The 23,100-nt window shown below is 42.5% G+C and overlaps 1 protein-coding gene across 11 annotated transcripts in view; it reads left to right on the forward strand.

Annotated features, from left to right (window-relative positions):
- FAM13A (family with sequence similarity 13 member A) overlaps positions 1-23,100 on the forward strand; it is a 184,142-nt gene that overhangs the window by 111,068 nt on the left and 49,974 nt on the right. For 10 of the 11 annotated variants that reach the window (XM_064711100.1, XM_064711094.1, XM_064711093.1 and 7 more), the window contains one exon: positions 2,767-2,939. In XM_064711100.1, the coding sequence (XP_064567170.1) occupies positions 2,767-2,939 (173 nt within the window). Of the gene's footprint in view, positions 1-2,766; positions 2,940-17,396; positions 17,505-23,100 lie in introns of those variants that run through there. The other variant, XM_064711104.1, reaches the window with a different exon arrangement.

The following is a 23,100-nucleotide window of genomic DNA, read 5'->3' on the forward strand; positions in this document are numbered from 1 at the left end:
GACAACAAAACTGGACAGCCAAATGCAGGATGTGCGGTGTACCATTTCCTTGTAGTTTTCTGTTCTTTGGTTCTGTGCTTTTGTTTTTATTTTGTTTTTATTATTGTCTCTTTGATTGTCAGTAGCATCTGATGCTATTTTGCTTGTATTTGGCTGAGAATGAGGGTGTAATTTAAATTACAGACTAGCAGATTTCAGCAGAGTCCATGCTTTCAGTGGCCACAGACTGTAGCTATGCTCTAACAGCCCACAAGTTACCTGTTTGAGGCTGAGTCTGATCTTTGTCAAATGCAATTTGATGTTAAGCTTCACCAGAGAAAAAACTTTCAGGAAACAAAAATCAAATGGTTTTTTCTTCAGCCAAAGCTTACTCACTAGGCTTGTCCTTGGATTTATTGGTGTCATCTTCCAAAGTGAAGCCTTGTCTGTATTTACAAAGATTTATAGAGGTGTGTTTGTTTAGTGGTTAGATTTTGCCAGGGACAAAATGCTGATCTGATAGACACCACATCAGGCATCTCAGTATGCAGCAGGTCTTATGTTGTTGAGCTGGGCTTGTTTAACCTGGAGAAAAAGAGGTTGAGGGGTGACATTGTTCTCTACGTGTACTTGAAAGGAGGTTGTAGCCAGTTGGGTTCTGGTCTCTTCTTCAGTGCCTCCAGGCCCCAGGCCCTGCTGCCCCCTGTTGTGATTCTCTCCTGTAGCACTGCCATTGTGTAGCTCCCTGTGTGCCCTCCTCCCCACAGACATGGTTTTCCCCTTTGAAATCACTGCACTGCTGCTGTTTTGTGGCAGTTGAGAGGCACTGCCTGTGCCCATGTGCTGTGTGCCCTCTTCCCATGGTGCCAACAGCCCGAGGCTGCTGCAGGTGATGGGCTAACAGAGTGCTGCTGGAACCAGCAGTGGTCCAAAGGTGAGATCCTGACTTCAGGCAAAATGCCCATTGACGTCAGCAAAGTCAGCATCTTACTCGAAGCAAGCAGTCCAGAGGCTGAAACTGGGAAGCCCTCTCAATATTTCTCTCAGATTTCCCTTTGCACTGATACATATTTTATTTTTCATTTTATTATCTACAAAGCTCAGTAAGAAGCAGCCTTTTGTCCCACGGAACTTTACAGCATGCACACAGCATTTGAAAGCAGCTGTGAGTAGAATGATGAACTAGAAACAGAAGTAAAATAAATTTTACAAAAAAATCTTAGGGTAAGCCAGGTATGAAGAGAAGTTCAGAAGTTCTGATTTACTGTCCAGAAGATTTGGAACAATTACAGCAGGCAGCAGAACTGAGAAACAAATGGATAATTAAAGTCATTAGGAGGCACCAACATTATTTCTTCAGAGAAAAAATTGTTATGAAAAAGCCTGTGAGTATGTGCACAGGTACAGTCAGTATAGTGCACTTGAATTTTCAAAATATTTTAATGGGGTTGTCAACAGTTCTAAAGAAGCAAAGATTCTTTAGAAATCTGTATTGTGATCAGAAGGAAAAACTTTTTATGGATTAATAACTGAAAAGCAGTAAAAAGATATGATTGGTTTAGTGGTGGAGAAAGGTTTTCTGAGAAGTACCTTAAGGATCTTTATTGGAATCTTATTTAACTGTTTCCATAATAACCTAGAAAATACTTAATGTACTGCTAATAGAAAAAGTATTGAAGGCAGGAAAAACTAAAAGGTACAAGGCTACAAGGACTTTCAGAAGGCTTCTGATTTACTCTTTATTGAGTGAAAAACTGATTAGTTGAGTTTCCATCACTATGTGCCAACGATGTCCACAAAACCCCACAGATTATATAAATGTGTACACTGATGAGCTCCAAATTAAGCAATCATGAAAGCAAATTAGGAATTAGATTTTCATGAGAAGCCACCACTAAATCTGCCTTCATATATAATGCCACATGCAGTTCTGACTACATTTTAGAAAGGACTTCATAGTAGGTGAAAAGGTGTAGAGAAAAGCAACAAAAATGATCAAACACATGAGTATGACTTCTATAAAATGAGAGACTAGACAAACTAATATTTTTCTGTCTGATTAGAGACCTCTGTTGGAGTAGTATAAAGTCAGGATTGGTATGGGAAGGTGGTTAAGGAACAGTTACTGGCAAATTCTCATAATTCAAAACCAAGGGAAAGATTATGTCACTGTACCTAAAATAGAAATACTTTTCAATCAATTTTAATCAATGTGTAACAATGTTGCAAAACTCCAGCCGTCGGGTCTTGCAAAGGCTACAACCAGAAGTGAACTCAAGAGCAAACTGAACATAATCACAAAGGTTAGGTTCAATGTTTGCTGTTAAAATGAGGGGCAGACCTCCAAACTTGCTCTTCTCCCCTCAGCATTCTTATAGCATGTGTTGGTATCAATTGTCATTAAAAAGAGTGGGAAGGGAGTTGAGAAGAACTATAATAATTGTTGTTAGCAGTAGTTTCTCTAGTAGTGTCAAGAAGCAAATTCAATGCAAACTTTTTTAGTCTGTCTGCTGTGGTACAGAAAATAAGTATTTATTTTACTTAACTTTCTTTTCTTTTTTTTTCTTGCCACTGCTCTTTCAACAGACACACCTTTATTTTTCTTTAAATAGTCTTTATCAAGCTGAGTGTTTGATTTATATGTATTTTGTAATACTGTTTTTCACCTTGTCACCTTTGCTGTTTGTACACCGGTACAGAATGTCTTTCAGCTACAGATTATGTGAAAGGGCTATTTTGGCCTTTCTTCTTTTCACATTTCATTTTTCTCTCTCCTTGCTTCTGTAGATGACCAAAACCCCAACGGAACGATCCAGCCAAATGTGCCTATTGCCACAACCAGGCCAGTCAGAAGGAATGCCTCAAGTCAGCCTCCCATTACCAGACAGTGGTTCATGTGGGAAGGAGATGGATGTAGCAGATGAAACCTCCTTTGTTAACAATGATGTGTTTTTCTCCAGGTTAGTGGGTTTTTTTGTTGTTGCTGTTGTTTTGGTTTTTTGTTTGTCTTTTTTTTTTTTTGTCTTTGTGTTTTTCTCTTTGCTTGTTTCGTCCCTGCATCTCTGGGTCTGGGTATTTTGAACACTTAAACAGGCTACTGGGGTGTAAGATAAATTAATGTGTCTTTTCTGGTTGAATCTACACACTCCAAAGCCAGTTGTGTGCTTTAGTTTTCCTCTCCAACATAAAATTTCAAGCCTATGAAGGTAGCCTGCTTGATGAAGGTAGTGCAAGTGGACAGGTCTGATCTACAGTCAGGCAATAGAAATTACCCCAAGCACAAGATGAAACCAAAATATGTCTCTTGAATGATCAAGGATATTTGATCTGCCCAGTTTAAGTCTTAACAGATGGCTGACTTTATTCTCACTCTTAAATCCAAAAAAGAAGAGGCTTTTGTAGAGTTTTCTGTTTCTGGCAAAAATTGTGCTACTGATAGTACTACTCCATTCAGACAAGAGTAGAAGAGTATGTGTAGAGTATCTATACAAGTATCTTTGTGAATTTATCTATGAGAGTCTATCTAAAGCATCTATAAAAGTATCTATCTAAAAAAGTATTTTGAGTTTTGATTGCTGGCAGATTGTCTGTTAGGTGAACAGATAATGGGCATTTTTCTTTCTTGTTAAGTCCTTCCCTGCACATCAGGCTGAACTGGGATCTTTTCATTATTCTCAGGATATTGAATTGAGTCTGCCATTCTCTCTCCTCTTGTGTCTAGTGCAGCACATGAGGGATTCAGGTGACTGTGGGAAATTGCAGTGTGCTACTGAAATATGGAATTGGCCTGATGTGGGAAATAGTGCTATTCACATGTCATGGAACAGAACACTGCAGTGTCCCAGCACACCGAGCAGGAACACAAAGCAGAGGCAGTGCTGCCAGACACGTAACTGTGTGACTTCACTGTGTAAGCAGGAGATGTGTGCTATTCTCAGCACCAGAGCAGACAGTTTACGAGACAAGTTAGGAAATTATGCACTAGCACTGGATTTTGGTTCATAGTAAAGGTGGTAAAGCATAGATGTTGAATTTGGTTTCTAGCCCTTGGCAAGCACACATGCTCTTTAACTGAGTGTTTCACTCTCCTCAAGCTTCCCCAAAAATTCCTGCAGCCAGAACGCATCAAGTTTGTTTACATGGCTTCATCAATCCAGCTGCTTTTCACTGAGATGATTTAGAAATCAATGATCAGAGCAGGTCACCTGGCAAACTGGAGAAGGCAATACAGTTGTAGCAGCTATACTGGACCAGGCAGGTGGGGCTGTGGCAGAAGTTCCAGCCTCTGGTGTTGATATGCTGGAGGCTGGCAGGGAGTGTGCCTGTAGTCTGCTGTGCTCCCAGGTGTAAAGGGAAATGAAGTGCACAAGGGTTAAAATAAAGAACTGCCAGGTCTCGTGTCTGGGAAGGTGTGTGTGACTGATGTATTTCATGAGGTACCCCAACAAACTGCCTTTCTTTCAGCAGAACAGTCCCCAGGCAATGTAATTATTTGCTGTAGGGAATCCTGCTTTCCTGTCAATGTGCAATTGCTTAGAAGAGTACTGCTGAAGTGTGGGACAGTTGGGCCAGTGCTGGCACAAGAAATTAAGCACCAAATGAAATGTATTTGTAACTAGGCAGAAGGCTGATCTTCATGCTCGGGCCTTGGGTTGAAAGATGTCTGCATCTCTGATTTTATCTGGGAAATTAATTAATTGTAGAAATTAATTCTCTTGTAATCCCATTTTGTTCAAGAATGTCCTAGTTTCCTGTCCTGTCACACTTCTGTACATATTTACCTAATTGCATTGAATATCTGTGCTTCTGGTACCTTTTTGTCCGTGATCTACTGCTGCTGCTGAAGGAGGAGTAGGCAGTGTTTGCTGCTTTCTCTGCAGCTTCAGGCTGGCAGGTTGTAGGGCAGGATGGGATGGAGAGAAGCCTGTGGACCAGGGGAAGAGCAGAGAGAGGTATTCAGCAGACCTGACATGCTTGGGGGACACCTGTCTGTGCAATGGGCACAAACCTTGATTCCCTGGCATCGATGCAGAGCTCTGATGTAGCAGGAGTGGTTTTAAACCTGCTTTTGGCAGCACTGTGCCACTGCCATGTAATTTAAGCCCACAATGAAGTATTACCTGGTGTTACTTCAGTGCAAGGCTATTATTAGGAGTTTTCACCTTTTTCAGCAGGAGGACTCTGGCATCTGACCTAGATTACAAAGTGCTTTGCAAACACACTGCTATTCTTGTTGGGGGGTTTTGTGTCACAAGGTACCAACAGTTCTAAAACAAATCTTATCATTAATTATGTGTAATTACCAGATAAGTTTTAGTGAAATGACTGTATCTGCTCAACTATGATATGATCTTTGCTAGAAAAGAATAAAGGTTGTTTTTGGCAGTGATAATCATTTGCTGTTTCATGAAAACGCCTGTGGTTTGTTCCCTTTCCATGCTCAGATACCATGATATGGGTGGATTAGAAGAGGATAAAGGGCTACATAGAAGAGTAGATACAGAATTCCACTTTTAGCAGCTTTAAAGGTGTAACAGTGAAGAAATAACCACACACACTAAGCCCCTAAGGCTCCCTCCAGCAAGGATTGCAATCTTCAGTAAATTTTCCATCCGTTTCATTTGACACTAGAGCCTTCAGTGAGAAAATAAGAGACTTCTGGTTGATTAGTGATTTTTAATACTATTTAATATGCCTCTTAATATATGTCTTTATACAGTTGACCTTAAAATGAAGATCCACATATTCATTAGCAACTACATTTGTGACCATGTCTTCTATAATGACTTACCATTTTTTAAAAATACTGAAAGTCATGTTATGCCTCCTTACAGGTATGATATTCCTCATTGCAGGAGTTTTTTGAAGGTGCTGCTGTCATCTGAAATATGCAATACATCAGTTGCAGTCATAACATTGCAGAGCATAAAATCTGTATCACCTTCTGTTCACAACAGTTATCTTAAGAAAATGTTATAAGTTATGTTCTCTTTTTCTGAAAAAAAATAGCTGGATTAACTCCATATACCTGCAGTCCCCACTAGCACATAATGCATGTGTTGTTTTGAAAATTGCCTCATTATTATAGCTGTATGCCAAGGGCAAACTGCTAATTATGCAGAAGCAGAAAAGAACACCAGTATGCAGCTCTTGAGTAAATTCAAAAACAGTGGAGAAAGAGACAAAGGAAGGAAATAGAGAAGGGGCAGAAGAGACTCGTCCTCTGAAAAAATGATTAAAAGTCTTTAGGCAGTATGCAACCTGTTGCTTACTTCTGTGAGTCTCATCTCATTTTTTTGCAAGAGTTCCTGTGCAGAACTTCAGGGCCAAACCTCTGGAGCCTGGGAACCACACACATCCTTTGTCTTTACCAGGATGAGAGCCACAAGACACACACTGCAGACTCAGGAGCTGGGGAAGGCAACAACCTTTGGAATGGAGAGTGGGCTGGAGGGAATGGGCCCCCCTGGGGCCTTACCCCAGACCTTCAGTGAGAGGGGTCTGGAGTGGTCCTGCAGCTCTGTGAAGCTGAGTCCCTGTTTGGTCCCTCTTTCTTTCTCTGTCTAGAAGGAAGAAGTCAAAGCTCTGGTTCATAGATAACTGCAGTAGGAATTGGCATGATTTTGAATATGTTTAGAGGTACTACAACTTCAAATAACTGCTTCAAATAATAGACTCAAATGGCTTTTACTTGAGGGTTAGATATATTAAGACTTACATGGATACAAGGTAGGAGGGCCTCTTGCAAGCAGTTTTCTCGCCTTTTGTGCTAAACTTTGTATGTAAGCAAAGAGAAGAGAGAGCCTTCAGGAAGGAGGGAAAATGCTTCCTGCAGTCAAAATGTGAAGCAGGGGATTGAGGATGGTGAGCATAAATGTCTTTCCTGATACTGGCTCAGAGGTGCAAGCTGTCTGCAGACTTTGGTTGACACTATGCTGGATCTTGTGTCCAGGAAAGGGCACTGAAATATGCTTTGCTGTTGTACATGTCTATCCTAGCACTTGCTGCAGCTGCATCTTTTTGCACTCCTGGGACTGTTTTGAAGAGGGATCCCTCAGTAGGAGAGCATCCTACTGTTTGTGGTGCTGTTAGGCTCTGTGCATGGAAAGAGTGCAGCTGAGTTCCCATCCTTGCCTAGTAAATGGTTGGGTGCTGGGGAATGGGTGCCATGTATGGCAGACACACTTTATGAAAAACACTGTGCAGCTCCTCAGAGCCACAGCTTAGAGCAGCCACAGCAGTTGTTCAGCGAGCCAGCCTTCTGTATTTTGTAGCCAGGTCTTTGTGTGCCAGAGATCACAAATTCCTGTTTGTGACTGCCATCACAGCTGCACTGAGATTTGCCAGCACAGATAATGCTGTGCTGGCTTTCTAACACGTGCATGCTCTCAAAGAGAAGGTTTGTTTACACATCAACCTTTTGTTCACAAAAATCCTTATATCTGGCCTGTGTCCTGAAAATAAAGGAACCACATGCCTAGTAGCGTGGTAGCATCCCTAAAATAAAGGGTTGGTTAATGTACCCTGCTGTGCCTCCTTCTTAATGACACTGTATATTTTCACTGCTAGTTATTGAGGTATGAAAACGTACATCTATTTGTACGCTGAGAAGTTTGTGCTTACTGTAAACACTTTCCCTATTTATTGGCTTTCCTCTTAGCAGCTGAGGTTTAAAGCCAAGGCAAGCCAAAACTTATCATTATTCTCTGGCATGTGATAAGAATTGGTCTGTTCTTGCCAGAACAAATCAAACAGGGGGGCTAGTGTTGTTTGCTTAGCTGACTGTTTTTGTTTAGGTTTGGGGTTTTTTGTTTTTGAAGTCTGTCATGCCAGTACATTCAGTCCCCATCAAAAGTAATAATTTGCCTTACCACTGAGGAGCCGTGCTGCCTGGTTTACATAAGGGATTGCAGCCAGGCAGCAGGCAGGGCTGCCCCGATTCTTCGAGAAAATGATTCAAGAAAGGGGTAAAGGTCTGGAATGTTGGTAGGGAGGTGGTAAGCACAGTTGCCTTCTGCATCATTCAGCATGTAGCAGCCTCTGGCAGGCCCTGTTCTGAGCTCTCAGAGAGAATGTTTTATGTAAAGTGTTGTTGCTTTTTGCCACTTTCTCTCTTTAGGTTGTGTTGAGTTAGTTTTTCCAAGCTGACTCATTTAACTTTGCAAGTACATTTGTCTCCACCCTCCTATGCAATCAATTCCCTTCTTTCTTGCATTGTGGGATGCTGGCAGCAGGAGCTGCCTTACATAATGAGCTGTTAAGAAAAGCATTTCGTTTTCTAAAAACACAGTCACAAAGACATGTGATTTCTGTGTCTCTCCAAGGCAGGTGACTGTGAATGGAAAATCAGGGTGTGGCCTGAGCTCTTCCTGGGTTCTCCCCTGTCTATAGCCCAGATGTAATAACAGTTACAGACCCATGTAATTATGTAGCTTTTTTCCATGCAAGTCACCTGGGTGGATTTCAGTGTACTTTTCCAATCATTTGACCTTTCTCTTCCACCCCACACCGGTTACTCCTTTAAATTAGGCTTTGTCCATTACACTATTCTAACTTTCCTTTATAATTCTAACCATTTCATCTTTGTCTCTCTTTGCAAGATTTACATGGTGACAAATTATGGCTTGTGTGATGGGAAATATTTTGAGTCTGATGCCCTTACCTGTGCCACAGAAGTGGAGGTTCATCTTGTAAGCAAGAAGAATCATATATAAAACAATATAAATCTGGTGACTATTCGAGATGGAAGGCACACATGCACTTTTATTGTCATAATGTGCATATGGAAACAAAATTTCTTCTTTTGTTCCATTAGCCAAGCCAAATTAGCTTTTCCTGTTTCCTGGGACAGCATCCAGCAACCTTAGAAATCAGAGACTACAGTAAATTCACAGTAATTGACTAACAAAGGTGGAAAAAAATGACTCCCTTTCTGTACCTCAGGCATTGCTCTCTCAGCTAGAAGGATTTCTTATTTTGTTATCTGCTTTTGCTGTGAGGAAGAAGTCCCTACATCTCATGAAGCTGATGGCTTTCTGATACCAACTGGGCCACATAATAGATGTGCCGAGGAAATAAAGGACAAACATCTGTATGATTTTTAAGTAATTTTTAAACAAAATAATATGTGACCTTTTTTAGGAGAACACACAGTGAATCATAAGGAGTGTAGGCTAACCTTGGAAATCTTTGTGCTTTTAATATTCATGTGTTTATAAGCCAAGACACCCATCACTGACCTGTGTTTCAAGCAAGTAGGGAAGAAACAAAGCCTTTGCACTGTGACTTGACTTATTTTTACTTGAATAAGTAAGTAGTTCCCTCTCCTGTAACTTCCTTAGGCTGTCTGCTGAAGTGCCTGGTCCATTGTTCCGAAGGGGAGGCTCAGCACAGAGTGCTCTTTTTCCGTTAGCTGTGCAGAGCCAGCAGTTTTTGACCACCTGAGGCTGTGAGGTATTCCTTCCCAGAGGGGACCTGGGCCTGTGTCCTGCAGGCAGTCCCCACAGGAAGATCAGCAGGCAGAGGTCACTGGGTTCTCAGTCAGGTTTGTTTGCCGCTGCAATTTCCCGGTTCAGCTGGGAGAGCTGCGCGTTTGGACGTTGTGTTCAGCACGTTGCAGCGTAGGCTGCTGCCTTCAGCTGTGACTTCCTATGACACACATGTATATTTTTATTCAAAGTGGTCAGCTGGCTCTCTAATAAGAAGAGGCTGATCGTGGCATAGCAGAGTTGTCACTTACTGCTGCTGTCACTTTACTTGCATCGGTTTGGCTCTGAGCTGTTTCAGCGTTGTAAAATCCTTCTCTTTCATGGTCAGTGGCCACATGAGATTTCCTCTCCTTTTATCTGTTGTGAGGAGGATGATCCCAAGATGACTGCTTATCTACAAATTGCACTTCTCACATTGGCTCAGTGCCTTCCTCCTGGCCAGAGAGGGTTGCAGTTAGGAAGTGTGAAGATAGTTCTGTTCCTGTACCAAAGCTTTCTTTTCATTATGCACCTGCTGAAATAGTGTGTTTGTGCTAGGGATGCCTGCAAAGAGAGGCCACTAGGTAGTTGCAAAGAAAAACCAAAAACTGCTTGGTTGTTAATTACTTCTAGTTGTTAAGGCTTTGACAGGACTCCTGGAAACAAAAGATTCCACCACCAATTCCTCAGGTCCTTTCACAATCTCAGGCTCTGTACATTCAGAAAGCTTGAGTCACATAGGAAGGGATTAATGTCTAATAAAATAACTGTTTTATTGTTCTGCATTATGGTTAGGAACTTTCTTGCCACTGAAAAATTATTGGGAACACTACAATCGCTACAACATATTTTATAAAATGTGTAGATGTTTCCTTCAAAAAATCCCATCCTGAAACTTCAGAAAGCATCAAATTGAAAAAAAAAAAAAATTAAATTCAAGTGATCACTGTTCTAACAGCTATTGAGCATCACAAAAAAAAAAAAAAAAAAGTTTCCTCTAAAATCTTGTTAGCTTTTGCTGGATTTATGCTCCTTGAGTACAAAAATGTGTTCTTTTCCCAAGACTCGGAGAGGTGGTTGGGAAGTTGAAAACTTACAGACCTTACCCACGTTGTTCTGAATGTTCCTGATGATGAACTTGTATGCTGAACTTGTTTTCTTGCAGTATCTACTTGTGCCAGTCCTGACAGGAGTGTCCTGCAGTGGGACAGAAGGGTGTTTGCACAGCCTGGACACGTACAGAGCAGCTAGGCTCAAAGCTGATGTTGCAAATGAGAGGCACAGCAGTGAGCTGTGCTGATTAAGCCCTCTGTATCTCTGTATCTGGCTGTGCATAAACAACCATTTGTTGTTTCTTTTGTACACACAGCTGGGCACAGGAAGAAGCCCCAAGGCTGACCTGAGAGGGCTGTGTTCTGCTCAAATGCAGCCAGGTTTTAATGGATCTGGTCAGAGTTGCTTAGCAGGATCTCCCTTGCTTCTGTGGCAGATGCATCTTGCAGCTCTAGGCAGAGAGCTGGAGTTATTCTCACCCAGCTCACTCTTGTTTTAGTACTTCCCAGCCAGAGTCCATCTCTCCTGCCAGAGTCCATCTCTCCTGCCGAGTCATGTTTTTCCCACCAGCTCTCCTGGGAGCCAGGCCGGCCACTGGGGCACTGGTACAAAGGGGGACTCCTTTCAGTCACTTTGTCAGCTGGAGAAGAGGAGCTATTCCTGGAGGGTGACTCTGCCAGACTGCCTCCTCTGCCAACACAGACAGCAGTTTATCTTTGGAGTAAAAAGCCACGTGCAGCAAACGTGAATGGTGTGGCCTGTACCTCTGCTTTCCTCAGCCCCTTCCCAGATCCTTGTTTTTTGTGTGGACTACAAGCACGTCACTTGAAGGTGCTTTAGGAAGCAGGGAACATGATGGGTGCAGAGATATGGACTTCAAGGATAGTAATTTTGTAGAGGAGTGGAAGGATGTTTTTGGAAGATTGGAAAGTGTAAAAGCAGTGATATTTTTGGTAGGTAATATAAATCATGGAGGAAGCACCAGGGACTCACTTAAATATTTTAAAACATTTTTGCTAACAAATGAATGCTTATTCTTCATAATTTTCAATGACATTTTCATTGGTCTGAAACAGCTGGATTTTTAAAAAGCTTTTGTGCAAACATTTTTGTAGAAAAATCAATTTAGTGTTTTAAAGAAATAACAGTTTAGAAGAGTGGGAGAAATTTAATTGGGCACTAAAATTTAGGAATTTCATTAGATTAGCAAAGCTTTGGAGAAAGCCTGCTTTGAAAATAACTTTTGCCAGACTGGACTGCTGCTTGTTTGCTTGCTCTCCCATGCTCTTGCACTTGCACTAACTGGTGCAGATGAAAAACCTAGTGACCTTGTCACTCAGCATGCTTTACCCTGTTCCCACAGCATATTAGCTGGCACAACCATTCGTCACTTGTTGCTTTCCCAGGAAACCCTTCAGGAACCTACTCCCAATCCTCCCCCTTCTCCAGGATGAAGGCCAAGAAATAATTTCTGGGCTATCCCGTGGGGTGAGAGTCCTCTGGAACAAGTTTAAGCAGCGGGCAAGCGGGTGTGGCAGTGCTTGCAAAGGACACTGCTGTTTAATGAAGGGAAGCCACAGCAGCAAATCCAGGTCTCCAGGGAGCATGAGGTGTCCCTTGCAATGGGAAACATGTGCTTATCTGTTGGATGAGATCAGGAATGCTGAGAACCTGAAGCTCTGAGAAGCTTTCGGTTGGGTCCGTACTTTTCTCTTGTCCCTGCAAGTTTAAAGAACAGTTCTGGAACATGGTTCCTCCTTAACAGATTTTAAGTAGCTTAAAATGTTTAAAAGGTAATTTGGCCTCTGAATTGCAGGAGGGAACAGAAAAGCTATTGTGCAAAAAACCAGTATATTCTCCACAGATACGCCAACAAGGCTTGTATTTCTATGGCAGTGCAAAAACTAAAAGGGGTGAAATGAAGCCAGCTGAGAGCATCCTGCTCCTCTTTTGGACAAGAGGAGTATCAGTTACAAAAATAAGAAAGAAAATTCTGCAAATTCCATCTAGACTATTCGTATATGACTTGGTGTTCCTAAATGGAGGCAAGTGAAATTTGTAACATTAAAAATTCACTATAATTATTGATGAATTACATCAGTAGTTAAATATTCTCACAATTTTAAAATGTCTTAATTTCTACCCATATTTTGCCAATCTTTGACTTCCAACCATTGAGTCTTCATCAATTTGTGAGTATACTAGGTCAAGTATTAATGTTTCCTGCATGCATCAATGATTTTCTTTGAAAAGCGCTGAATGTGTGGGTTTAGTTTTTGCATGCCCTTCATGGGCTCTCTCTTAGCACTCTTCAGTTTTTCACAATTTTCTTGGAAATGGGAATTCTTGAACCGATCAAAGTCTTTTGCAGCTACTAAAACCTAGCAGGAAATACAGACACAACACACCTTTTTGATGTAATACCCATGTTGATGTCTCTGAGGATGATGATGATAATTTCTTCAGCCTCACTGGGCTTGTAAGTACGATGTTGTACCCCCATCTTGCACATAGTTCCCAGATTTTGAAAATTTTAATGCTGGCTTGCACACAGCATAGAAAAATAACCACCAATAAAATTTTACGTTTAGTTACAAATCATTGAAACATCCTTAAGTGAAACAGGGCTGAGCACCAGCTTTGCAAAGTCACTGTTACTACTTTTAAACCTTTCTGAGGAGTCCCCTTTCACTAAATTATGCTTTTAACGTGTTAGTTGGTCTTTCTTCCTGTTTGTGCCCTTTTGGAGGGGCCTTTTTAATTGTCTGTCTGCTTTGTTTGGACTTGAAGGCCACAGTTTCCAAGCACAGTTTCTATTTACGTGTGACTTGCTTATTTCATATGTGCACACAAGTTTTCTGGCGTGCAGGAGGTTTTCCAGGGTATTTATCCTTTATAATGGCAGATGTTCTTATGCATAGCTACCTTAAAGAGGAAAATGTGTCTGCTAATGTAAGTATGAGTACATAAATAATGGAATTTTTAATTTTGTATTGGTAGTATTTTGAAAAGTACATTCTGTAATTTTCAGTCTGACAGTATATTTCCTTTGCGTTTCATGTTTCTGTCAGAGGGAGAATATTGCGTAACTTAGTAAGCATTGTGGGAATAAATTGATGGTATTGAGTAGCATCCTAAAAGCCCTCAGATTTTGTCAGACCAGGAAAGATTGCCTTTCTTTTCTTTTTTTTTTTTTTTTAATTTTTGAATAGTGTCTGATTTATGTATGACTGTGCAGTGAAGCAAGGGATAACTGTTTTTTAGAAGGCAGACACAACCATATCCTCATAAAATCCATTATTTAGATCACATATCTTGTATCCTCTGGTGCTGCTCACAGATCCTCTTCTCTTGTTGCTTTATGTGCTGAGAAAATTACTTGGTGTGCAGCAAAGTATGAAAGGGAAAGAAAGAGGAGAAAGCACTTCTGTAATGATGATTGACAGGAGACTTCCTTCCCAAACGTGCAGTTGTTCTTTCAACTTTGATGGAGAAAAGTGATTGTTCATATTTAGTTCCAGCCAGTGTTTTTCTCCCTTTGTTGAAACTCAGTAAGAAATTTACAAATCAAATAGTTTGAACACAGGTGTTGCCTTGGTGTAGGTGCTGAAGTGTGGTGGTATGTGTTGGTATTTCAAGGGACTTTATAATTTTTATTGTTATTTGCTGTCTATTTTCCTGAAATGTTCTCAATGCACTAGGGAGCATACAGTCAGTGGAGAGGATGTTGTGCCTGTCCTGAGAGAGGGTTTTTCCTCATCCTCTCTTTCTGTAGTTGGTGGTGCCATAAAGGGCTTCTGTGGAGCATTGTTGGTGCCAACAGATGAGTTTGGTCTTTCTGAGTAATATAAATGCAAGAACTATATGAACTTGCAGAAGAGATTTTGTCTTCTTTGTTTAACATGGGAGAACAAATGCAACAAGTACAAGCAAATCCAAACCAAAATGTTGTATAATCCCAGGTTTTATGTGTGCTAGCCCAGCCTGAGTTTATGCAAGTTAAAAAAAGGCATAAGAGGGCAAGGGGAAGGTAGGAATTCCTGCCTCTGACAAATAGCAAGTTGGTTTTACCGTCAACATCTGTGTGAAGGAAGTGGAATTGTTTGGAGATAAGACTGCAGCTTTCTGGCAGCTTTTGTCTGCCTGCTTTGTGCCACAAATAAATCACTTGTGGTCCCTACACATGAACAGGGGAGGTGAAGAATTAAGATTTGTGTTCTTGTTTAGCAGCTGAGGGATTCAAAGGGCCCTTTGAGACAGTGTGAACTGACCTAAGGTGGCATGCATCCTGTACTACCACTTTTACCAATGGTTGGCCACAGTCCTCAAAAGGAGTTTTAAAAATTTCACTCTGACATTTCTCCATGTTAAAATCTTTTGTTGCAGTGTCTGCAGCTGTTCTCAAAGTAAATAAACCTTTGGGAAACCAGCAGTGCTAGCAACCAGCTAGCATTTTTTCAGCTTTGGTCACCTTTCAACAGTTGCTGAAGTTGTGTGCCAATAGGTGTAGGGAAACATGAGCTCCTGTACCCCTTCTTAGCTGTGATGGCTTTGGGAATGTTGAAAGAGACATAAGAGGATGCAAGGAGAAAGCTGATACCCATTGAGGGGACTGCAAAAGAAGAGAACAGAAACAAAAGGTGGATCTGAGTGTTGAGGGCACAAGGAGCCCTGCAATTTTACTCTTGGCATCTGGTTAATTTTAGCATGATGCCACAAGCTAACCTTCCTCGCTGATGCTAATCCATAAATTAATCTTTCTGGTTATTATAGGATCTCTTTTTGTTAGTGAATTCTTTGTCAAGGAGCTTAGTACTTTTAAGCTTATTTATACAAGTAAGTCCCAGGGAAGTTATGACAGAATAGCTAGTGTATAAATTAATAGTACAGCAGCTATTTAAGTTATTCCACTTCTGTTTATTCAGCAAGCTGCTCTGAAGATCCCTGACTCCTTGCCCATGTAGATGGATCCTTAGTTAAATGTGGAAAATTAAGTTTTTTTAATGGCATCCCAATGGTAACACTCAGTTTATAGAAGTGTAATAAACTATGAATAATTGTGTGTGTATAAAAAAAAGACTGGCCAGGAAAAGTCAATTTGATTTATTGTCAAACTGTTGAAATAGTACAAGATGCTTTTGTTTTATACTGAAGTAGTTTTATTTATCAGGATAAAATCTTTCACTCATAATTTTAATTGCTTATGAGCACATATGGTTCATTTAATTTACCAGGAAGTCCTCAAGATACTTATTTAATTGCGATGGGTAAGAGCAGCCCAGATCCATGATGGCAGAGTGCTTTATCAGCATTGCTGACTTTCCTAAAAAGGGGCCCTGTGCTGTGCCTGGCGTGACTGTCACAGCAGAACAGGCTTGTGCTGAGGCAGTGGGCAGAAGCATTACTAAAGCACTTCTTCCAGTCAGCCAGCTGACAGGAGCAGATATTAAACAGCTCAGGGTACTGAAGCAAAGCCACGTCTCAATTGACCCCCATGTCTCTACTCCATGCCACTGCTTTCTGAGGCTGCATGCCCACTGCTCTTGATTTTGACAGAAAATGCCCCTGCTGGCAAGGGCCAGGATGTGTTTGGCATCCCTGAGAAATGTCTGATACCCTCTGCTAACCTGGGAGTGTTGGCTGCTTCTCTGGAAAGCTGATGTGGCTCATGTTTAGTTGGCATGACCTACATCTCTATAGAAGTGTTAAACATACAGGTACTAAGCTCCTGCCTCAGCTTTCTCCCAAGCCAGCACTAATCCCCTCTAGGGTTGAACGGGGCAGTACTTCCAATATTGACTTGACTTTTTGAAGATTGATATGTGCCATTATGTTTGTACCACCTAAAGTGTTGAAAGGACACTCTTAGTCCCCTTTATCAGATTAGGATCATCCCTTTCCCCATCACACAAAGTATATAGTGTGATAACATTGTTCACAGACAGGGCAGCAGCAGCAGCATTTCTGTCCAATGTTGGGGGAAATGGAGAGCAATTCCTTAGGCCTTCTGGGCAGAGGAGCTGCAAATGTGAAGAGTAAAACTCTGGGTATGCTCATTCAGTAACTATTAAATGTTTAAGTGCAAGACCTCAGTGATTTTGTGCTGTTCATTTTGGAGGCTGCTGTGTCCCGGTAAGTAACACACCCTTTGTGCGCGGTGCTTTTGCTACCGCTCTTCCCAGCCCCAAAATTCTGCCCAATGGAATGCTGTGATTTGTTGTTCCAGAGCAGTATTTGGTCAGCAGCCACAGATGTAGAAGCAGGAGTGCTTGAGAATAGTCCACTGTGAACATGAGTTCGGGAATATTAAGGGAAGAAGAGTTCTCTTTGCAGCGGGTCAGAGCTGGGTGGCCAGCTACAGCACAAACCTTTCAAACCGCGGTAGTATGTACCGCAGCACGAAGGGGTCAGGTTCAGAGGTTTTGCCAGCCCTGTTAGACACCGATCCACGGTGAAGGTGTGTGAGGGCAGAGCCAGAGCAGCCCCGCTAGAGTGTCGTGGAGCTTTGCGGGGCTCTGGGTGCCCGGGGCACCGCGCCTGCCCTTCCCGGAGCGGAGCTCGGGAGAGACTGCATTGCACTCTGGGCGAGTTTAGGGAGAAAGAAGGGCGGTGGGTCACTGAAGGGAATACAGAAGACTTTGTGCAGTCTTTCTGTTGAAAGGAGCCATTAGCCCTGAGCTTGCGGCATCTTCTGCAGGCCCAGAACCAAGCGGACATCAGAAGGCTCTTTTGGTTAACCTGTGCCGGCCGAGCCCCGTGGGGCTAGCAGGGACCGGGGACGCGGCGGGTGTCGCAGCCGGGGGCCGGGCCGGGGCTCCGGGCGCTGGGGCGGGCCCTCGCCAGCCGCCAACCCGGGCCCGGCCGCCCCTCGCCCCTCCCCGGGGCCGGGCGCTCCCCGCGGCCAAGCGCTGGCGGCGCTGCGGGCGCGGCGAGAGGCGCGGCGGGCGGCCGGGCGGGCAGCGGCTCCATGGCCAGCATGGCGTGCGAGGTGATGCCCCTGCAGAGGTACGTGTGCAGCCGGGGCACGCCCGGCGCTTCTGCCGGGCTGTCCGCCACGGGGGAGCCGGGACTCGGACCCGCCTGGGAGCGGGGGTGCCCGCTCGGGAGTGGGATACCCGGCCGTGCAACAAGTGGGGCTATAGCGGATCTCCGGGGTGGGAGATCCGGGCGGAGATGGGGGTTCGATGTAGCGCCCCGAAATCCACGCAGCGCTCTCCGTGCGGGATAGGAGCGGCTCCCAGGTGTAGAGGGACCCCGGCCAGCCCTGGGGCTCCGGGCGATGCCGATCCCTCATCCCTCCGGGGGCTGCGGTGCGGGAGCGCGGCCCCTGCGCGCAGCCACCTCCAGCTGGCAGCTCGCACACCCAGCGTGCCGCAGCACGGGCGGCAGGTTTAGTTTTCGGAGAAAAAGGGCTGGGTGTTTCCAGGGTGCCGGTGCACAACTCCCTGCAGCACCAGCTGTCAGCCAGTACCTGTGCTGGCATGTGCTCCCGCTATGGCAGGGACAGCTGCAGTCAGGCTTCTGAAATGGCAGGGCACAGACCCTCTGCGGGGAGGTGTGTACACAGCCCTTTCACTGGGTCATCAAATTCTTATTTTTAGTTTTACTATTCGTTCAGTTCTCAAAATTAAGCAGTCCATATCTCCCCTAGTAATATTTGAATGGCCTGAATATCAATCTTTCTGTAATCTACGAAGCAGTAAATAAAAAATTGACCATGCCATTTCAGCACTGTGGTGGTGCTGTTTCAGCAGAAGCAGCAGAGTTGCTGCTTACTCGAACACAATAAAATAGTAACTGAAATTGCTGCCCAGACTGTTGTTGCCTTGATAAAGTGCAGGCTCTTCTGCAGGTAGGTGTGGGAAAAGTCTCTTTGGCACTATTGCAGTCATGGGGTTCCATGTTGATGACTGCAGAGAAACAGAAATATGGTTTGAATGTCTTAAAGAAGTGGTCACGGTGCATCATTTCTATTTGAAGGACCAGTCTCACATAATATCTTTAACCTTTCAAGGATCTGACTGTCCTGTCAGTGGTCGGAACAAGTGGTTGTTATTGTGCTCTTGACTCTTCACCCCAGGGGAAGATAGGTTTCACAGGCTGGCTCTAATTAATCTCTTTGTTGTTGCAAGGACTAAGTCTCGATCAGTTAGAGATGCAGTCAGCCCTTCAAAAATGAGGCATTTTCTTCAAACTCCATTAAGGCATAAGCATGATACAGAATTGTCTTTGAGTTTTTCAGTTAAAATAATTCACACAATTCTGGCTCCTTTTCCATCTCCTTGATCTATTTTTAGGCTGTGTATACTGTACTTTTTAGCACCTTGGTATTTTTGGCACAGATTGCCAGATCCCTTTACAATGGCATTCTCCAGGTTGCACCTTTATTTTTCTGTTCTTCCCTCCCTCAGGGCAGAGTTTTGCTGGCTTTGAGCATTTTTTGTCAGCTTCAGGAAAGCTGATACATCCAGTATTGGTTAGTACCAGCATGGATAGCACTCTGTTTGTGATTGCTGTGGGGTGCACAGGCTGATGTTGCTGTTCAAGCTGAGGACAAATTGCAGTGCATGGTTTCTGTTACTGGGTTTAATCAGAGGAGTGGCACCCTTCAGGTTCTGTGATTTAGTACATATGCCAAACTGAAAGAATCTGTCTTTCCCTCTCAAGGAAGGGAATGAGCTGCCTGCAATAATCACACTTGGGTCCCTTCCTGGGTGAGTGAACTTGCTCCTGCCCATCTCCTGCAGGTGCTCTGCTCCATGTTCTCTTTGGGGCCACAAGGCTGGCCATGCTGTGCCTGCCATGGAAACCCTCTGTGCTGAAGCAGTACAAACGTGTAGCTGGTGTGTGAAACTTGGGAGAGGGAGAAGGGCTCCTTGTCTACCCAGATTTGTGTGAGCTGTGAGTCTGTCTTCCAGAAAATCATACAAAGTGCTTGCATAGAGCCATATGGACTATAAGGGTGTCATCCTATATATCGATGTCTGTGGAAGGGCATTGAATGGGTATGGTGTCCTGCTGTGAAGGAGTGACAGTGGGGGTGTCAGGGTTATGTTTCATTGCATGGGAAGAGGTGGAAGGCCAAATGTATTGAATCCTCACTGCAGTAGGTAGTGTATTGCCCAAGCACTATAGGAGACACTGGTGAATGTCACATGGATTGCATCATTGATTTTCCAACAACTTACCCACCAGTGATTGTCTCTTCTATTGCTATTAGGCTGCCATCTTTTCAGAATAGCATTAGCTCACTTTGGTATCCCAGCTTCCTAGTTAGTGTTACTAATGCTGTTAATGCATATTTTGATTCGTGCATTCTAGCTCAGTGTATTGCAGATTTAACAACAGCTGTGCAAAACTGAGGCCTGTGGCTGCCTTTGCCAATAATATCTGCCTATTTCAGTAGGAGATAAGGAAGGCAGGTACACACTTGGGCTTTGTTTGTGATCGGTGGCCCCTGTTGCTTAACAAGTCAAGGTAGTGGAAGAGTGAGGCCATCACAAATATTTTTAGCAAGTGCATCTGAAAGCAATAGGGAATGTGACTGGTCTGTTTCTAACCTGTACAGCAGCAGTTGTCTGGATTGTTACCAGGATTGTTTGGTTTACCTTATTGGTTACCAGGCTTGTTTGATTTACCTTACTGGTTGGTTCATTTGGGATCTTTCACAAGTTCCCAGCAGTTCAGCCTGAGAACACTGCTGTATTCCACAACCTTTTTATGCTTGTTTGTTTTGGGAGGGGTGGCTGCTGTGTGCTCTTTATCAGATTTGTGAACATTTTTGTGTTTAAGTTGTACATAAGTAAATAAGTCTGATCTTTTGGACTTTGCTATCACTTTCTATCCAAGGTACTGGGAGTGCTTGACAAGCCCTAATGAAGTATATTCTGGAATATGGATGTGAAGTATGCTCTCTGAGGGTGGAGAGAACTTGAATCTAGTTTTTTCTTTGTTTACTTCGGGTTTGGGTGGGTTTTTTCTTCTGGTGGAAGAATGAAGAAAAATTTAAATTTGTGATTCTCATCTTCCTTGAGTCATAGCTTGTTAGAAAATGCTATGTGAGTTTTTGTGTTCCAAGCTCAAATTTGATCCCTTCTTGTCACAGCTGTGACATGGTGATTGTAGGAGCTTGTGGAAGCTCTTCCTCAGTACCACTGGGGTGGAAGGCTCTGACTAAAAGAGGAGATTGGTGTGGAAATTTTCTTTGGTGTTTGTCTCTGGGGTGTCCACCTGATTAAGCAAGAAAATATTAATATTTGCCTAAAAACTGGCCTCTTAGATACATTTATTTGAAGTGTGCAAGCTTTTAACAAACAATCCTGAAACTGAAATCACTGGTTACCTAGTAACAGTTCTTTGCCATTACAATGCAACAGGTATGTGTGTGTTATGCAACTTCACTGTTAAATTCTGAGAAGAGGTGAGACTTTGGCTGGTACATTCCTTCTGCCTCTTTCTGAGCTGTTTTCTGATTTTACCCTAGTGAGGACCATTGCCAAACCACAAGTGAAAGAAAAGACACTGCCCCATCTTTCATAATAAGACCCAACTAGCTTAAGAAGTAAAACAACAAAAGTGAGCTGTTTAACATTGACGTCATTTTATAAAAGATAAACACATTTGCAATCTAGAAGAATAGTAAGCAGAAAATAATTACACAAAATTATGCTGTCAAGGGCTCCGGGATATTCAGGTATGTTAATATAAATGGAAAATCTGCCTCTTGCTCACAGTGGCACTTAATCAGCAAGAAGTTCTGCTCACTTCAGCTTGCCATGGGATAGCCTATACTTCTCTGATCTCTAATGTTGCTTTGAAGTAGAAGGAGGTGTGCAAAAAGCCTTCAGTGTGCTTTTTTTCCTTTTCAGGTAATATGCTTCAGTCTCAGAGCCTCCTCATATACAGCCTGCACAGTTATGCCTCTGGATAGATGCCTGTGCATTGTAATTTATTTGAGAGATCTTTAGGAAAAACATGCTGAAGAAAGAGCTTTGAGGAAGATGAGGAGATCCTTTGGAGTTTAATATTTAAACCAGTTCACCCGCACCCAAGTAATTGGAGATATTTTGCATAGTATGATATTTTTGCAGAATACGTAAGTTCAGAATAAAAAAGTTGAGTTGTCAGCCTTGGATTTTGATGTGTGGCTCATTTGCTGAGTAGCTTACTTAATTTTCAGTGGTATGCATGGTTAGATGTAAGCACAACTATTGTAAAGACTGGAGATAAGTATCTGAAACAACACGTTATGGTTTTGACTTATTAAAGTTAATCTTCAGGGAAGATGGAAATGTTGGCATGGAAATAACTCTCACAGGAAAATAGCTGTTGAGCATTTGTTTTTTAAACAGTGCATATATGGCATTCCCTCCTCCCCCTCCATTTAAGGATGTAGAGCAAGGGTAGCGTTGCTCAAGGATTGAGGGTAGATCCTGACTTTAGTGATGACCATTGTGTCACTGCAGTGTTATGATGTTAGATTAAATTTATGGTTAATCTTGCATCAAGGATGGTATTATTCTTTCTTCTTTTGCATAATGTGCCTCAATATTTATTTGAAGGAAGTTTATTTTGAAGGATTTATTTGAAGGCAAAAGCTTGTGTTGCCTGCTATTTCTCATTTGCAAAAACATTGCCTTTTACCCACTGCTGTGAAGCACAAGCTATGGGTAAATAGCTCTATTGAGAAAATAAGCATGCAATAAATTTTCATGAGCTGTTTCAATCTTGCATTTTTTTGCAACATTGAAATAACTTTTATGGGGAAATGACTTGGGTAGGTGAAAAAGTGCTGAAAAATTTGTGAATAAGATGAGACCTTCAGCAAAAAGCACTACTGTGGCCTCAAAATCAATGTTTCCTTGAAGCTGTTTTTAGTGTTGTTGGTGTTGAATGTCATAATAAGTAAACAAACAATATTCTTTAAATTTTCAGTAGTTGCAATCTTTTAATCCAAGGAGGCATAGGTGTTCTTAATGATGATAAAAAAAACAAGAGGGAGATAAGTTTGAAGCCTTAAGAAGTCACCCAAACATAGCCTTCCTTCTCCTCCCTCCAAAGCCTGCTTTAACTTTTGATATTATTAGTAGTTTGATGTCACTGAATTTTTCATTGGCTTTTTGTTTGATTGCATTAAAAATAAAAGCAGCTATTGCTTTGCATTGAAAAAGTAATTCTCACTAAAAACCAGCTGCATTTCTTTCAAAGTGGAGAATTTCTGTGGTAGAATCGAAAGGGAGCCATTCCCTTATCTAACATTTAAGGTCAGAACAAACAGAGCCTCTGGCAGGGCATTAGGAAAACATGACCTTGGCTGAGCAGCAAGACTCTGCCAGTGTCTAGGCCCTTCATCTCTGGTGCAAAATGTTGACCCATGAGTCAAAGTACATTTTCATAATTGTAAAAGAAAAAAAAAATCTAACAAAAAAACCCCACAAAGCCAAAATCTGGAGTATTTTTTAAAAATTTCATCGACTAAATGTCCCATTTAAGTTTGAAAAGAGATGTGGAGTAGGAAAGCCAGCAGTAGCTTTGTAAGAGAGGTTCCAGTGCCAGGAACAGAAGAGCTGCTGCTGGTTAAGTGCAAATGAAAGAAGGAGGA

Source organism: Zonotrichia leucophrys, chromosome 4 (assembly GCF_028769735.1).
Source record: "Zonotrichia leucophrys gambelii isolate GWCS_2022_RI chromosome 4, RI_Zleu_2.0, whole genome shotgun sequence".
NCBI classification, from domain to species: domain Eukaryota; kingdom Metazoa; phylum Chordata; class Aves; order Passeriformes; family Passerellidae; genus Zonotrichia; species Zonotrichia leucophrys.